Source organism: Cebus imitator, unplaced genomic scaffold (genome assembly GCF_001604975.1).
Source record: "Cebus imitator isolate Cc_AM_T3 unplaced genomic scaffold, Cebus_imitator-1.0 Scaffold817, whole genome shotgun sequence".
NCBI classification, from domain to species: domain Eukaryota; kingdom Metazoa; phylum Chordata; class Mammalia; order Primates; family Cebidae; genus Cebus; species Cebus imitator.
Window position 1 is genome coordinate 57,074 of NW_016108132.1, and position 17,860 is coordinate 74,933.

At 37.0% G+C, this 17,860-nt stretch overlaps 1 protein-coding gene across 14 annotated transcripts in view; it reads left to right on the forward strand.

Moving 5' to 3' along the window:
• CSPP1 (centrosome and spindle pole associated protein 1) overlaps positions 1-17,860 on the forward strand; it is a 159,115-nt gene that overhangs the window by 13,669 nt on the left and 127,586 nt on the right. For 8 of the 14 annotated variants that reach the window (XM_017520217.2, XM_037735459.1, XM_017520219.2 and 5 more), the window contains exons 2-5: positions 2,655-2,763; positions 4,914-5,013; positions 16,677-16,780; positions 17,529-17,552. In XM_017520217.2, the coding sequence (XP_017375706.1) occupies positions 2,655-2,763; positions 4,914-5,013; positions 16,677-16,780; positions 17,529-17,552 (337 nt within the window). The remainder of the gene's footprint in view (positions 1-2,654; positions 2,764-4,913; positions 5,014-16,676; positions 16,781-17,528; positions 17,553-17,860) is intronic. The other 6 variants (XM_037735460.1, XM_017520225.2, XM_017520224.2 and 3 more) reach the window with 1 other exon arrangement.

Here is a 17,860-nt window from a genome sequence, read left to right on the forward strand (position 1 = left end):
ATTCCTCAAGGACCTAGAAATAGAAATTCCATTTGACCCAGCAATCCCATTACTGGATATATATCCAAAGGGTTATAAATCGTTCTACTATAAGGACATGTGCACATGAATGTTCATTGCAGCACTGTTTACAATAGCAAAGACCTGGAACCAACCCAAATGCCCATCGATGATGGAATGGACAGGGGAAATGAGGCACATATACACCATGGAATATTATGCAGCCATCAAAAACGATGAATTTGTGTCCTTTGTAGTGACATGGATGAATCTGGAAACCATCATTCTCAACAAACTGACAGAAGAACAGAAGGTAAAACACCACATGTTCTCACTCATAGGCGGGTGTTGAAAAATGAGAACACATGGACACAGGGAGGGGAGCACTACACACTGCGGTCAGTTGGGGGAAAATAGGGGAGGGACAGTGGAGGGTGGGGAGTTGGGGAGAGATAGCAAGGGGAGAGATGCCAGGTGTAGGTGATGGGGAGGAAGGCAGCAAATCACACTGCCACGTGTGTACTTATGCAACAATCTTGCATGTTCTTCACATGTACCCCAAAACCTAAAATGCGTGAAAATAAATAAATGGAAAAAAAAAAAGAAAACTTACAAACCACAGATTAACAGAAAATATTTTTACAAAGCAACTAAAGAACTTTTATCAAGTATATAGAAAGAAATCTTACAATTCAATAGTAATAAAATAACCTGCTAGGCTTGGTGGCTCATGCCTGTAGTCTGATCACTTAGGGAGGCCAAGGCAGGAGGATCACTTGAGTCCAGGAATTGAAGGGGTAACATTGTGCTATGATCATATCACTCTAGCCTGGGCAACATAGTGAGATCCTGTGTCTGCAATAAACAAACAAATGAAAAAACTGACTGGACATGGTGGTGCTTGCCTATAGTCCCAGCTACTCAGGAGGCTAAGGTGGGAGGATTGCTTGAGCCCAGGAGTTCAAGGCTGCAGGTGCACTATGATGGCAACACTGAACTCTAGCCTAGGTGACAAGGTGAGATCCTGTCTCTAAAAAATAAAGAATAAAACCTAATTTTTAAAAAGGCAGATTTGAGTAGACACTTTCCCAATGATTATGGTAAATAAATGGATGAAAAATTGCTCAACATCATAGTTATCAGAGAAATGCAGATTAAAATTTTAGAGAGATACCACTAAATACACATAGCATGACTAAGATAAAAATGCCTGAAAATATGCCTTGGCGAGGATGTATAGAAAATGCAGTTGTCATATATATTCACTTACATTCTTAAACATTGGAACGTAAAATGGTACTTTATACTTTGAGGAACAGTTTAGCAGTTCAGATATTAGACAAGATCATAAAGATGATCATCATAAAGGTGGTCACCTTGTCAGTGATCAAAAATAACATCACTGATGAGGGGCAGGTGAATATCATGTGCTTTCTCTTTGTGACACCTTGAGATTTTATCTAAATATTCCTGTGAGAATGCATAATCTAAATTTAGTCATGAAGGAAAAACACCAGGCACACCCCAGATAAGGGATGTTCTATTGAAAAGGATGGGTAGTAGATAGATGGTATTTAAAAATATCAATGTCATAAAAGACAAAGAAAGATGGTAGAGATAGATGTTCCAAACTGAAGAAGGCAAAAGAGCAGTAAACTACAATACCTGACTTAGATGGGCTGCTATTGAGTCAGTTGACAAAAGTGGAATATAGACAATAGATTAAAAAATCAATGTTACAGAAGTTGAATAAATATATTGAGGTTGTGTAAGAAAATAATTCTTAAGACACATACACGGAAGAGTTTAGGGGCAAAGGGCCCCTCTGTACTTTATCCTCTGAATAATTTTAGAAAAAATTGTGTTTACGTGTATGGAGAGAATGACCTTGTGTGCACAAGCAAAGGATGAAGCAAGTGGAGCAAAATCTTAATAGGGAATTAATAAAAACTCTTTGTGTGTCCTTGGTATCATTATTGTAGCTTTTCTGTAAGTTAGAAATTATCTCCCAATAGTTAAAAAAAACTTTTTTTTTTTTTTTAAAGTTCTTTGGCTTAAGGATTTAAAGAGCTTTTTGTTTGCTTGCTTTTGTTTTTTTGGAAGGGAGGGCCATGTATGGACAGTGGTGGTAGTTTTTCATTTTCTTTTTATTTCAGATATTTTAAAGTATATTGGCTAGGTGCAGTGGCTCACGCCTGTAATTTCAGCGCTTTAGGAGGCCGAGGTGGGCACGTCACCTGAGGTTGGGAGTTCAAGACCAGCCTGACCAACGTGGAGAAACCCGATCCCTACTAAAAATACAAAAAATTAGCTGGGTGTGGTGTCGCATGCCTGTAATCCTAGCTACTCGGGAGGCTGAGGTAGGAGAATCGCTTGAACCTGGGAGGTGCAGGTTGCAGTGAGCCCAGATGACGCCATTGCACTCCAGCCTGGGCAACAAGAGTGAAACTCTATCTAAAAAAAAAGTATATTGTAGGTTTCTTAGGGAAGTTGGGAGAGGCAGTAGGCAGGCATATTTATGATCAGTCTTAAGTTTGAACTTCTCAATTTGATAAGTGAGATTGAAAACTAAATGCGGACTAACTGTACATGTTGATAATTAGGCCAAAAATACTGTGATATAGATACGCTTTTTGAAAATTGTTTTTTTAAAGGATCTGCAAAATGGCTGATAATTTGGATGAATTTATTGAAGAGCGAAAAGCCAAATTGGCCAAAGACAAAGCAGAGTTGGAAAGTGATCCACCTTACATGGAAATGAAGGTAAACTTAATAATTTTCTTTGAACATGTTTTATTATAATTGTCTATGGAGATTACTCCTGTGTAAATGCAAAACATTCTCTTCTATGAGTGAGAATCTTCTGTTTTGTACTATGCTGTTATTCTGGGAGCCTGACTCCAGACAAGATTGCAGTAATTTTGAATGCAGTTTTTCTTTTGTGGTGTTTTGTATCCCACAGTGTTTCTCTTATCTCTTGTTGAAGAATTATTTGCTTCGTAAAATGATTATGAGACCAGTTCTATTACAAAGAATTTACACAACATAAACAGAACAGTAGTAAAAGCAAGTTTTTATATTCTGTGTGAAAAAGTTCAATTTATTGAATTAGTTTCAAAAGTTTTTTTTTTGAAATCTGCAAAAGTGGATTTATTAGGGTAATTTATTTTGTACTATTCATGTTTCATAATATAAATTTCTTAAAATAATTGGTTTTAGTTTGTTTGTTTTGAGACGGAGTCTCACTCTGTTACCCAGGCTGGAGTGCAGTGGCACAATCTTGGCTCACCACAACCTCTGCCTCCTGGGTTCAAGTGTTTCTCCTGCCTCAGCCTCCTGAGTAGCGAGGACTATAGGCGCAAGCCACCATGCCTGGCTAATTTTTGTATTTTTAGCATAGAGGGGTTTTCCCTATGTTGACCAGGCTGGTCTCGAATTCTTGATCTGGTGATCTGCCTACCTCAGCCTCCTATAATGCTGGGATTACAGGTGTGGGCCAATGTGCCTGGCCTAAAATAATTGTTTCTTAAAGCAGTGTTTAAAAGGCTTTCTTAAAGCTTTCCTTGTTTTGGTGAAACTGATTTATTTAGCAAATATTTACTGAGGGTTGTATTAGGTACTGTGCTAAGCTCTGAGACTACAGCACTGATGAGAGTGTTATGGCACCTTCTCAAAGCTCAGTTTGTATCATAAGATAGAGCATGTAGTTTAATCTGTGCCATGTGATTCATCATAATGAGAGTCACCATTTATTTTGGTTTGTCCAAGATGATCTTGGTTTACCTGTTGTCCAGTGTTTTTTTTTTTTCTGATTTAGCATTTGTTCTGGACAAAGGTATCTTGGCCGAGATGATAAATAATATAGATAGCCTAATTATAAAGTAGCTTTATTCACATGGCTAACATTTATTGAGTGCTAACCATGGACAAGGCATAGTCTTAAGAGGTTATATTTCATAGTAACCTATGAGGTAAGTGCTGTTATTATAAATTTTTCCAGATGAGTAAACTGAGGCAAATTAAAGTGGTGAGACTAAGGCAGTAGAGTTGGTGAAACTGAGCTTTGATTCCTGACAGACGGGCTCCAGTGTGCATCCTTGGAACAAACATAATTGGTTGCCTTCCTTCCATAATAATCTCATGTACCAAGAATGCCAAGGACTTTCGATGTATCATTTTATTTAATCATAATATTCCTGTTAAGTAGGTGAAATTTTTTTGTTTTATAAATTAAGAAAGTGAAGCTCACAGGGGTTAAGTAATTTGTCCAAGTCCACACAGTGGTGGATTCAGGATTGGAACCTTTATGCAGCTCCAGAGTCTATCTCTTACCCACTCTCTAGTAGTTAGGACCAGCTTATGGCTTTGGAGTTACATAATTTGGAATACATAGCTTTAAATACAGTTTTGCTATAATTTCTAATATTAATTTGTACATAAATAATCTAAGTCTTAGTACAAGTATCACCTGCTCAATGAGGCCTTGTAGTCCCTCCCCCAGCATTTCTGGGCCTCCTTATTTTGATGTATTTTTTTTCCATAACTCCTTCCTGCCACTGTCTGCATATCACATAATCATGTGTTGAGTTCATTATGTGTCCCTCCAGTAGTTTGTAAGCTTTATGATGGCAGAAATTCTTGTATTTTTTAAAACTTGTATATCTTTAGTGCTTGACAAAATGCCTGGCACTTAATGGGAACTCAGTAAATATTTGTTGGTAAGTAAATGATTAAATATTAGAATATCTATTATAAAATTTAAATACCTTTGGTTAATTCCTCAAACCTTACACTTAGTTTCTTCTATGATGCACTGTGTAATTTCATCAAGCTGTTTAATTAAAATTTGAGATGGGTTGTATATTTCATGTTTTTTCCCCCCCTTGCCTTTGTAAATATTATGTCTCTTTCAGGGAAAGTTGTCAGAGAAGCTTTCTGAAAACAGTAAGATACTGATCTCTATGGCTAAGGAGAACATACCACCAAATAGTCAACAGACCAGGGGTTCCTTAGGTATGTCATTAGATTTGCTAAACTTATTTTAAGATATCCTTAGTGAGCTCTTCTGAAAGAGGTTTGTCTTGTCAGAAAAAAAGATTTCTTTGGAATCCTAGTAATTTTTCTTTCTGGAATCTTATATAAGCCAATATGGTCTACATATGAAATGGAACTCATACTGAAAACTTTGTACTTGTTTTATGTGATACTGCCTTGGTTATGATTTGTAGAACTTAAAGGAGTAGGTGTGTATAACATAACTTAAAATTGAGAACTTTAATGGAATTTGTGTGTCTATGAGAGAGAGAAGAGAAACTGTTTTATTTGTTGAATGAAAATGGTGAACTTGCTTATTTAAAAATTAAAGAAATAGGCCGGGCGCGGTGGCTCAAGCCTGTAATCCCAGCACTTTGGGAGGCCGAGGCGGGTGGATCACGAGGTCAAGAGCTCGAGACCATCCTGGTCAACATGGTGAAACCCCGTCTCTACTAAAAATACAAAACATTAGCTGGGCATGGTGGTGCGTGCCTGTAATCCCAGCTACTCAGGAGGCTGAGGCAGGAGAATTGCCTGAACCCGGGAGGCGGAGGTTGTGGTGAGCCGAGATCGCGCCATTGCACTCCAGCCTGGGTAACATGAGTGAAACTCCGTCTCAAAAAAAAAAAAAAAAAAAAAAAAAAAAAAAAAAACAAAAAAAAAAAAAAAAAAAAAAAAAAAAATTAAAGAAATATGCTTAAAGGGTACAAAATGCTGTTTGGTGAAAGACCATTTTAATTATTGATGACCATGTTGGAGTTGTAAAGAAGTTAATACTGTAGCCATACTAATGCTTTGATTATGGTATGGTCTGAAAATATTTGGAAACTTTTTACCACATTTTTGCTTGCTGGTAGGTATGCATTTTTAAAAAAGAAAATATTTGAATATGTAAAAATTTTATTATTTTAAAGACAAGCTCTCTCTCTCTTTCACTCAGGCTGGAGTACAGTGGTATGATCATAGTTCAGTGTTACCTTGATCTCCTGGGTTCAAGCACTCCTCCTGCCTCGCCCTCCTAAAGCACTATGATTATAGGCATGAGCCACTGTGCCCAGTTTGTATGAATATATATATGAATATATATATATGAATATATATATTTAAACATACAAACTGGGCACAGTCATATACCAAGATTGCCAAGGACTTTATATGTATCATTTTAGTATATATATATGTACTTTATAGGTATATATATATATTACTGTGCCCAGTTTGTATGAATATATATATTCATATATATATATATATATATTTTTTTTTCAAGACTGAGTCTGGCTCTGTCACCCAGGCTGGAGTGCAGTGGCACGATCTCGGCTCACTGCAACCTCCATCTCCCAGGTTCATTTGATTCTCCTGCCTCAGCCTCTTAAGTAGCTTCGATTACAGGTGCATGCCACCACACCCAGTTAATTTTTCATATTTTGGGTAGAGACAGGGTTTTGCCATGTTAGCCAGGCTGCTCTTGAATTTGTGACCTTATGTGATCCACTCGCCTGCCTTGGTTTCCCAAAGTACTGGGATTATAGGTGTGAGCCACTGTGCCTGACTGACCTGTTTGAATATTTTTAATGTGCATTTTGTGATTTATTGATGATGACAAACTTTTTCACAAAAAGAAAGTCAACTATGATAAGTTCCTGTGTTAAAGCATTGTTCTCACATGGACAGCTTTTCATGGTTGTAAGTATACTCCTAAATTGTTTTTGTATGCCAGTGGCTACAAGAGGATGCTGGCTAAGAAACTGAATAGTTAGTAAGCTTTTTCTCTCTCTCTCTTTTTTTTTTTGAGACAGAGTCTTGCTCTGGCTCTGTCACCAGGCTGGAGTGCAGTGGCGCAATCTCAGCAGACTGCAACCTCTGCCTCCTGGGTTCAAGCGATTCTTCTGCCTAGCCTCCCGAGTAGCTGGGACCACAGGTGCCTGCCACCACACCCGGCTAATTTTTTTGTGTTTTTAGTAGAGACGGAGTTTCACCGTGTTGGCCAGGATGGTCTCGAGCTCTTGACCTTGTGATCCGCCCGCCTCGGCCTCCCAAAGTGCTGGGATTACAGGTGTGAGCCACTGAGACCGGCCTAAGTTTTTTCTCTCTATTCGATAAATAGTTGAAAGTGAGTGCCCTACTTTTAGTATCAGATATATAGATAACTCTTTCCATTTTGAATCTCTTGTAAATTATTAATATACAGCATTAGTGAAGTAAAGTATATATTGGTAAAATTTTTTAATCTCTAAGGCTCTCAATTTCTTTATCTATGATATAAGTTTGATTATCTTCCAGCCCTACGTTTTTATGAATCGAAATTTAAATTTTTCCAAGAGATAATTTTTTAAAAGTTTTTTTTTTCTTTTTTTTTTTTACAGTTGTATTTTTCTTTTTTCTTTTTTTAATTGCATTTTAGGATTTAGGGTACATGTGAAGAACATGCAAGATTGTTGCCTAGGTACATACATGACAGTTTGATTTGCTGCCTTCCTCCCCATCACCTATATCTGGCATTTCTCCCCATGCTATCTCTCCCCAACTCCCCACCCGCTGCTGTCCCTTCCCTATTTCCCCCTGACAGATCCCAGTTTGTGATGCTTCTCTCCCTGTGTCCATGTGTTCTCATTGTTCAACACCCACCTATGAGTGAGAATATGCGGTGTTTGATTTTCTATTCTTGTGTCAGTTGGCTGAGAATGATGGTTTCCAGGTTCATCTGTGTCTCTACAAAGGACACGAACTCGTCGTTTTTTATGGCTGCATAGTATCCCATGGTGTATATGTGCCACATTTTCCCTGTGCAGTCTATCATCGATGGGCATTTGGGTTGGTTCCAGGTCTTTGCTATTGTAAATGGTGTTGCAGTGAACATTCGTGTGCATGTGTCCTTATAGTAGAATGATTTATAATCATTTGGATACATACCCAGTAATGGGATTGCTGGGTCAAATGGAATTTCTATTTCTAGGTCCTTGAGGAATTGCCACACTGTCTTCCACAATGGTTGAACTAATTTACACTCCCACCAACAGTGTAAAAGTGTTCCTATTTCTCCACATCCTCTCCAGCATCTGTTGTCTCCAGATTTTTTTTGTTTTGTTTTTTGTTTTGAGACGTAGTTTCACTCTTATTACCCAGGCTGGAGTGCAATGGCGCAATCTCGGCTCACCGCAACCTCCGTGTCATGATTTCAGGCAATTCTCCTGCCTCAGCCTCCTGAGTAGCTGGGATTACAGGCATGCGCCACCATGCCCAGCTGATTTTTTGTATTTTTAGTAGAGACGGGGTTTCACCATGTTGACCAGGATGATCTCGATCTCTTGACCTCGTGATCCACCTGCCTCGGCCTCCAAAGTACTGGGATTACAGGCGTGAGCCACCGTGCCCGGCCCGTCTCCAGATTTTTTAATGATTGCCATTCTAACTGGTGTGAGATGGTATCTCAATGTAGTTTTGATTTGCATTTCTCTAATGACCAGTGATGATGAGCATTTTTTCATATGTGTGTTGGCCTCACGTATGTCTTCTTTTGTAAAGTGTCTGTTCATATCCTTTGCCCAATTTTTAAAAAATTTAATAGTAGGTTATCTCAGGCAGTAAGGTCACTAAGGTCAGACAGAATCCCTTTTAAATTCTAGGGTTATAGATTGCTTTGGATTGGGCTTTGACGCCGTATGACCTGTCAGGAGCTAAACTTTGTCTCCTTATATAATGGCATCTATCTCAAAAAGTCATTACGGGCAAAAGTTCAATATGTGAAAGGATGGCTGGCACATAATTGGTATACAATGAATATTAATTTCTTTCCCCCTTTACATCTTTTTTTTGTTTTGAGACAGGGTCTCACTCTGTCGCCCAGGCTGGAGTACAGTGGCATAATCTTGGCTCACTGCAGCCTCCACTTTCAGGCTTAAGTGATCCATCGTCCTCCCACCTTAGCCTCCGAGAAGCTGAGACCACAGGGATACACCACCATACCAGGCTAATTTTTTTTTTATATACATGTATTTTTTTTGTAGAGGTGGGGTTTCACTATGTTGTCCAGGCTGGTCCCAAACTCTTAGCTCAAGTGATCTGCCTGCCTCGGCCTCCCAGAGTGCTGAGATTACAGGTGTGAGCCACTGTGCCTGGCCCTCCCATCTTTTTCAAAGTAGTTTTTTGGGTGGGGCATGGTGGCTCACCCCTGTAATCCCAACCCTTTGGGAAACCGAGGAGGGTGGATCACTTGAGGTCAGGAGTTCGAGACCAGCCTGGCCAACATGATGAAACCCTGTCTTTACTAAAAATATAAAAAAATTAGCCGGGCATGGTGGCATAGGCCTGTAATCCTAGCTACTTGAGAGGCTGAGGCGGGAGGATCACTTGAACCCAGGGGGCAGAGGTTGCAGTGAGCCAAGATCATGCCACTGCATTTCAGTCTGGGTGACAGAGAGAGATTCCATCTCAAAAACAGAAAAAAGTAGTTTTTTGAATTGTCTTAGGAATTATTCTTTGATCATTACATTCACATATGATGGAGAGTTAAAAGTATGACTTAAAGACAATGACCTCTGCCTTTTTTCTAATTGGTGTTACTTGGGCCTCTGAACCTAGGCTGTTTTCTCATTTTATACATTCCCCTAGTGTCCACATCTGCTTACAGGGCTTTATTTACTATTAGTGTGTTCATGACTTCTGAATCTGTATCCCAATCCCAGGTTCTATTATGAAATATGTCTGATATTCTATTGGATATCCGTACTTGTATGGCCATGTATATCATGGGCTCAAAATCAAAATTTACAAAATTAACTTATATGCCTGTCAAACTTTCTAGTGCTCCCCATCTCACTGAGCTGGCTGCCTAGTCGTCCTCGACTCCTGTCTTCCCCTGCCTCATATGTCAAGCAGTGACACAAATATAGTTGATTCTAATGCCTAAATCTCAAATAGGTCACTTTGCTGTAATCCCACTGACTTTCTTTTATGTAGGCCTCTGTTGTCCCTCACTTAGATTTTTGCAAAAACTTCCTAGTGTTTTTGGTTGTTGTTTGGTTTTATAGTCTAGCCCCTTCTACCAAGTCTCTGTATAGTTTTTGATGTATTTGCATAAACCAGCTCTGATCATATTAGTCTCTGCTTCAAACCCTTCAATGGCTTCTTTTCTTATGATAAACTTGCCATCTTATTATAGATTGAGTTGGCCAGTCCTGCCATGTGCTTCTAAAGGATTGGTTCTCTTCATAAAGAGTACTTTTGAACTTATTCAGCTTGTCTTTTGTGCTACAATGACATGCCAACTTTCCTCCCATTGTATTTCCACTGCCTAGCACAGCGCCTAGCACTTACTGCTTGGAAAAGATGTTTTAAAACAACAAGTTAATGTCTCCATTGCAAAAATAAAACCAATTCTCTTGGGTGTGTTGACTTTAATTTTCAAGAAATGCTTTCATTGCCAACTGAAACCATAATTAATTTTTGATGCACATGGAATTTTATTAAAGAACAATATATAATTTGACTAATTTTATGCTATATAATAAGCATTTAGTTACAGACCTCCTGCCTGATTAATTGTGGTTTTTTTTTTTTTTTTTTTTTTTTTTTTTTTTTTTTTTTTTTTTTTTTTTGTTTGTGTTTTGAGGCAGAGTCTTGCACTGTCTCTAGGCTCCAGGCTGGAATGCAGTGGCGCGATCTCAGCTCACTCTAACCTCCATCTCCTGGGTTCAAGCAGTTCTCCTGCCTCAACCTCCCAAGTAGCTGGGACTCCAGGCATGCACCACCATGCCCAGCTAATTTTGTATTTTAGTAGAGACGGGGTTTCACCATGTCGGTCAGGATGGTGTTGATCTCTTGACCTCGTGATCCGTCCACCTCAGCCTCCCAAAGTGAATTGTGGCTTTAAAATTCAGTAAAATACATAGTTTTTCACACTGGGAAAAATGTAAAATAATTTGGCAACCAATGATTTTTTTTAAGTGGTTTTATCTAGGAACTGTAAAAAGACAGGGCTAATATAGGTCAAATTTGGAAATTAGGTATTGACTTAAAGCACTGTGACATCATCGTTTCAATAAGTAATTAAGCATAGTATAGTAATCAGTGATATATAAACTGGGCATATTCATTTTATCCAATGAAAACAGTCTATTGATTGCTCCTAGTACAACTGTCATATAACACTATGATTTTATAAATTCATTTCTGTTAGATACTGATGATATTCATGGTTAACTCCATGTGACTCATTCTACTACCATTTATACCTTTCATAAAAGGATTTGAGGTAGTATTACAATGAATTCAGACATCAGCTACCTGGAGTTGAACCAAACTTCACAGATTAAGGGCATAGGCCTCCACATCCACAAGACTGCTTTCACTTCAGACTCCAACTGCAAGTTCAAGTGTCCCCAGGATACCTCAGGTCTGACCATCTGGCTATAAAGTTGGGGGTTTCTACTATCCCCTGAAGTTCAATAATTCATGAGAATGACTCACAGAACTCAACAAAGCTCTATGCTTATGATCAAAGTTACATAGCATAAGTATACAAATCAGAACTAGCCAACGGTAGAAACATACAGGGTAAGGTCTGAGAGGGTCCAAACATGAAGTATCTGTTAGTCTCGGGGAGGCATTACCCTTCCAGCACACCAGTATGTGACAGGATACAGAATATTACTAAAGAGCCTCACCTGAACCTGAGCGTCCAGAGTTTTTACTCGGTTTTCCTTGTGTAGGAATGATTGGTTGAATCATTGCTCCTTGGCTTGATCACCAGCCTTGCTACATTCATTTTCCTTAGGCCTGGCTGATGTCACATGCCTCAAATTCTCAACCTTCAAATCACATGGTTGGTTTTGCTGGCATGACCAGCTCCCATTTTTGTCACCTCTGTAGCATAAACTCTCTGGGGGTTCACAATGATTCACCTTGTTAGTATAAACTGTTGGGTGTGGTCCAAGGTACCCATTATGAATAATAAAGGCATTCCCATTGTCTGGAAAATTTTAAGGATTTAGAGGTTCCTCCCAGGAACTGGAGACAGAGGCCATCCAATTTTATTTTTTTTCTTTTCCAAGCCTAGAGAAAGTAATAGTCCAGATTTTTTTATTACATGTAGCATGTACATGATTTAGTTCATATAAGCTGATGAAACAATGTCTTCAGTAAGGAGTTTGTCAGAATAACTCAGATATTAGTAATATTAAATTAAGAGAAAGTCACCTAAAAGTGATCTATAGAAGATCTTTTATCTGCCTAAACTGTTTCTAGGCATTGTATTTGTGTTTATTTCATTAAAATAAATTCTTACTGATTATTGTGTTGAACTATTACTGTTATTGATTATTAACAATGACCAATATTGTTGAAAAACACTTCCATTAATCTTTTAAATGCTTCCATTAATCTTTTAAAATGTTTTGATACAAATTTGTGAATGTCGTAAAACATATATTTACTTCCCACTCCCAGTTTTTTTAAGGGAGAGGATCTTACTCTGTCATCTAGGCTGGTGTTCAGTGGCACCATAATGGCTTACTGTAGCTTAAAACTCCTGGGCTCAAGGGACCTTCCTCTCTCAATCTCTCCAGTAGCTAGGACTACAGGCTCAGGCCACCATGCCCAACTAATTTTTAAGTTTTTTTGTGGAGATAGCATCTTGGTATGTTGCCCAGGATGGCTTTGAACTCCTGAGTTCAAGCAGTCCTCCCTTCACTGGCTCCTGAGTAGTTGAGACTATAGGTTTGTGCCACTGCATATGGATAGTTGTAGTTATAATTGTTTGTTTTGAGATGGAGTCTTGCTCTGTTGCCCATACTGGAGTGCAATGGTGCGATCTCGGCTCACTGCAACCTCTGCCTCCCAAGTAGCTGGAATTACAGGTGCCTGCCACCACACCCAACTACTTTTTTTGTGTTTTTCATAGCGACGGGGTTTCACCATGTTGGTCAGGCTGGTCTCGAATGCCTGACCTCAAGTAATCCATCCACCTCAGCTTCCCAAAGTGCTGGGATTACAGGCTTGACCCACAGCACCGCCCTTGTAGTTTTAATTATCATTCCTCTTTGTCTTAGATTTATCCTATTGTAAACTAAATCACATACTTTTCCTCCTTTTTTTTTCAGTTTGTATAAGTCAAATGGGTCCTTGTAGTAATACCTTCATAGTGGAAATTTAAGAGTACACTGTCTCCTCAATTAGTCACATCTCCTTGTAAGTCACCCGTTATGTAAAGGCCTATCATTATTTTCCTTTAATTTGTCTTTTGATTATTTTTACATAATGTTTTTTCATGGTAGTATAATAATAAAAAGAAAGTAAATGTTCCATAGTAATTTGTTTCATAATTATGATGAATGCTCTGTTAGAAGGTAAATTAATTATAAAGAAGTTATATACTTTAGTCTTAAGTATTTTATGTAAGCCACCACAACTGCTATAGAAAGCAAATGCTTCTAATTACTATAGTTCTGAAGCATAGTGTTAATTATCTTAGGGTCATTGATGTTATACTTTGATGAAGTGACATCACTTCAAATGACCCTAAAATGACATGAATGCTTTACTTGCTGCTAGATCCACCAGAAGACAACAGCACAATAAGTAAGCCTCACTGTATTCCTTAACTCATTAAGTCAATTGAGATGCCATTGTTAATGCATGGTTTAAAAGAATAGGATATTTATATTATTCTGTACAGTTTGTAATTTTATATCTGTGACTTACCTCTAATGCTATAAAATGTTGTTACAAGATGACAAAAATAAGAATTAAAAAGTTAGTGTTCTCTGTTGACCAAACATTAAATTAATAAAGTTATAGATAACTCAGAAGGCATTATATGTTGTTACTTGTCTGTTAAGACAATTTTACAGTACTATTTGAATTAATAGCGAAAAGCAAATACTCTTAGTAAGTAAAAATTGAACTTAATATGAATCATAGACTGGGAATGGTGGCTTACCTCTGTAATCCCAGCACTTTGGGAGGCCAAGGCAAGTGGATCACAAGGTCAGGAGATCGAGACCAGCTTGGCCAATTTGGTGAAACCCAATCTCTCCTAAAAATAGAAAAATTAGCTGGGCATGGTGGTGGGTGCCTGTAGTCCCAGCTACTTGGGAGGCTAAGGTAGGAGAATGGTAGGAGAATCACTTGACCCTAGGAGGCGGATGTTGTAGTGAGTCGAGATCGCACCATTGTACTCTAGCCTGGGCAAGAGAGCGAGACTCTGCCTCAAAATAATAATTATAATAATAATTTAAATGAAAATGAATTACATTTTTCTTTTTATTCTTCCACATAAACCTACCAAATGGAATTGAAAAACAGCAGGAAAAGCCACCTTAAACACATGGCTTTTCGTAAATTTGTAAATGTAAATTGCTTGTTCCTGGATGGGATGGCAGTGTGTTGGGAGGCATCATCCTGGCAGCATTGTTGTCTTTTTCTCCTTGGCACAACAGAACATCCATTGTGACCCTGTGTGACTACTAATATGTAACTTTGCTTACTACCTCTCTCTATGCAATCAGACCGCTAACAGCAGAAATACTAAGTATAGTATATTGTTTTCCCCCTACCTTTTCTCATTTCTTCCTCTTGCTTAGGCACTCATTCATACATTCATTTGCAGATTTATTTGATGAAAATTTTCTTGGGTTAAAGTTATGTGCCAGGATTATAAAATTGAATAGTGCATGGCCTTGCCTTCACAGATTTTATAAGTTTAGTTTTATATATGATGTTCCATTCTGAACATGAGAATCAAAACTATTTCTCTCCTTAGGCTTAAATTCTGTATCTTTAAATATAAGGTTTAGATTCCTTTGAGAGGAAACAGTTCCTTTCTAGGATGTTTTAAAATTCCAAGGATATGGAATGCTTTAGTTTCTTTTAGAAGAGATTTAGAAGCATGTGTAAGAGATATCCCTAGGGAATCCACTTTTACACTCTCTATCATAGCTCAAGGAGTTAAATAGGCCTGAAATGTTTATCAAGAGAATTCCAGTGTTATAGGGGTAAGTGGATTTTAGTATTCTGTAAGAATCCATAAACATCCACTTACGTTTATATTACACTGGCCTTTTCCCTGCCTGAAATATTTCAGTGATGTAGTAAAGCAGTGATATGACACATTCATGTTAAGTTCCATTCAGCTACATTCTGAGAAATAAAGCACGAAACTGATTTTTATAGCAGTCTATGAACTACAGTCAAATTATTTCATCCATAGTGCTCATAGCGGAATTTTTAAGGAAAGTTTTAGCCAGGCATGGCGGCGCACGCCTATAGTTCCAGCTACTCAGGAGGCTGAGGTAGGAGGATTGCATGAGCCCAGGAGGTTGAGGCTTCAGTGAACCATGATCATGCCACTGCATTCCAGCCTGAGTGACAGAGCTAGACTCTGTCTCAAAAGAAAAAAAAAAAAAAGGACAAGTTTTATTTTGTTTAGAAATAATTTTTTCATACTATAGTATTATGTGTATAATAGGGCTAAAAAAGGGAAGAGACTTCAGAAATCTGAATACTTATCTGGTGTCTATGCTTCTTGACATAGTATTTTACTATTGAAGATTTGAAAAGTATATAATTTGATTTTTAATAGCTTTCTTGAGATACAATTTACATACCATAAAATTTATGTATTTAAAGTGCACAATTCAATGGTTTTTAGTATATTTACAATTTGTACAGTTATCGTCATCATCCCTAAAGGTAATTTGATTTTTGAATTTTGTGTAAGGAAATGCTACTCAAATTTGAAGTTTTTCTTCAAAAATTAACATCAATTTACAGAGTTTCTGTTTGTGATGATGAAAAAATTCTGGAACTGGATAGTGATCATGGTTGTACAACATCGTAAATGTACTTAATGCCACTGAACTGTATGCTTAAAAATGATTAAAATAGTAAGTTTTATATTATATATATTTTACCACAATAAAAATTAATATCAAATTTTATGAAATCAGAATTGGGTTAACTTTTGAAGTTTCTAGGAATTTCATCCTATCTGAATGCTCTTTGATATAAAAAGAAAGTTTAAAAAAAGTCATTCTAAGCAACACATGGCCCTATTAATTTTTTCTCAGAAACATGTTATATTCAAGATATTCTTGTATGCGAAAACAATCATGTTATTAGTTTTCCTAGACTGAAAATGATGCATTAAAATTGTTGTTGGTATTTATTTTTATAGAAATTAGTGTATAATGAAGTGAAGAAGTAAAGATAATTAGCTTTTCTTTAATTTTGCTGTTCTTGAGAAAGAAAGGTGCCAAACAGTGCTGGATTATTTATCTTAACTGGGGGAAAAAGTAAATATAATGCACACATGCATATAAATATGTATATAATAATATACAAGTGTCTGTTTATAGGTGCATTAAAACATTCTCTGCATGGAGACAGAAGAAATAATAATGTTTGTTGTTCTGGACAGGAGAACAGGGTGACTAGGGTTCATGGGTGAGAGTGATATTTTTGATATTATTTTTGATTATGTGAATGTATCATCTATCGAGACATTTTAAGTAAGGAACTTATTCTAATCATAGTCTCGGAATTAGCATAACTGTGTTCCTTCTTACTGTGCTTTGTTACAGGAAGTAGAACTTTGATATTGGTTTGAAAATGAAATATACTAAGAAGTTGTTTTCTTTTTCTAGGGATTGATTATGGATTAAGTTTACCACTTGGAGAAGACTATGAGCGGAAGAAAAATAAATTGAAAGAAGAATTGCGGCAAGATTACAGACGTTATCTTACTCAGGTGATACGTTCTCTTAAGGAGTTGGGTTTAATGTTTTTGGGATTCGCCTCCTAAATTTGTTTTCATAAGGTTGTTAGTCATATGTGTTATTTTTTAGGTTTTCAGTGGTACTAGCAAAGTAGTAGTATAGTCATATATGACATTGATGGAGAAAAAAATGTTGCTGAGAGCTGGTGCCATAGAATAACAGAACCTTGACCTTTGGACTAAGGCAATGTATTCTAATTTTAAATGAGATTGTTAATTACGGTTTTTCATGTTTTCTGTAAAGTTTCATGGTTTGAAGTAATCCAGTCATGGTTTCCCACTCTTCTATACCCCCCAACTGTGTATTAAAATGACATGTGGGGTTCTAGTTGCTATTTTCCTATGAGCCAAGCTTATAAAATTTCATTTAATTATTTAGCCACTAAAGCTTTTGTATTATGATCTCATGTTTTACTTAGCAGAACTCTTGTTTTAAGTATTTTTGTTAAATTATGTAATAGCCAAAGTAATGGTTTATCTTAAGTTTTAAAATATACTTCTACTTTTTAGGTTATAAAATTATTTTAAACAATCATGATGATGTCTTGTCGCCTTGAGATGACAACAAGACATCATGATTGTTTAAAATAATTTTCTTTATTTTTTTACTGTTTTATGTTTGTTCCAAATGTACAAATTGTCTCTTATTTGTTCTGATTTACACATAGAATGAACTTTGACTGAATACAGTTTGTCAATGGTTTGTTTCCCTTGACTTTAGGGCATAACACAAGTGAAAAGAAAGGTAGGGTTACCTGCAGAATGTCTTGCTTTAGTTTTTGCTTTCTCTCTCTCGTTCTCTTTCTTTTTAATAATCTAGTAGCTTGCAATTGTTTGCATTTATGAGATTCAAACCAATTAGAAAAATAGGTTCATTTGTGATTTTGAGATAATTGAGTGGTATCATTTTGTATTCTTGCTTTTAGCAAGATGACAGTGTACACATTATAATTTTCCTTTCATATAGTCATTGCTTTTGATTCCTGCTTTGCATTTGTGGTTATTGCTTTCTTATGCATTCTTTATTAATATTCTGCAGTTAAGTCTGTTTTC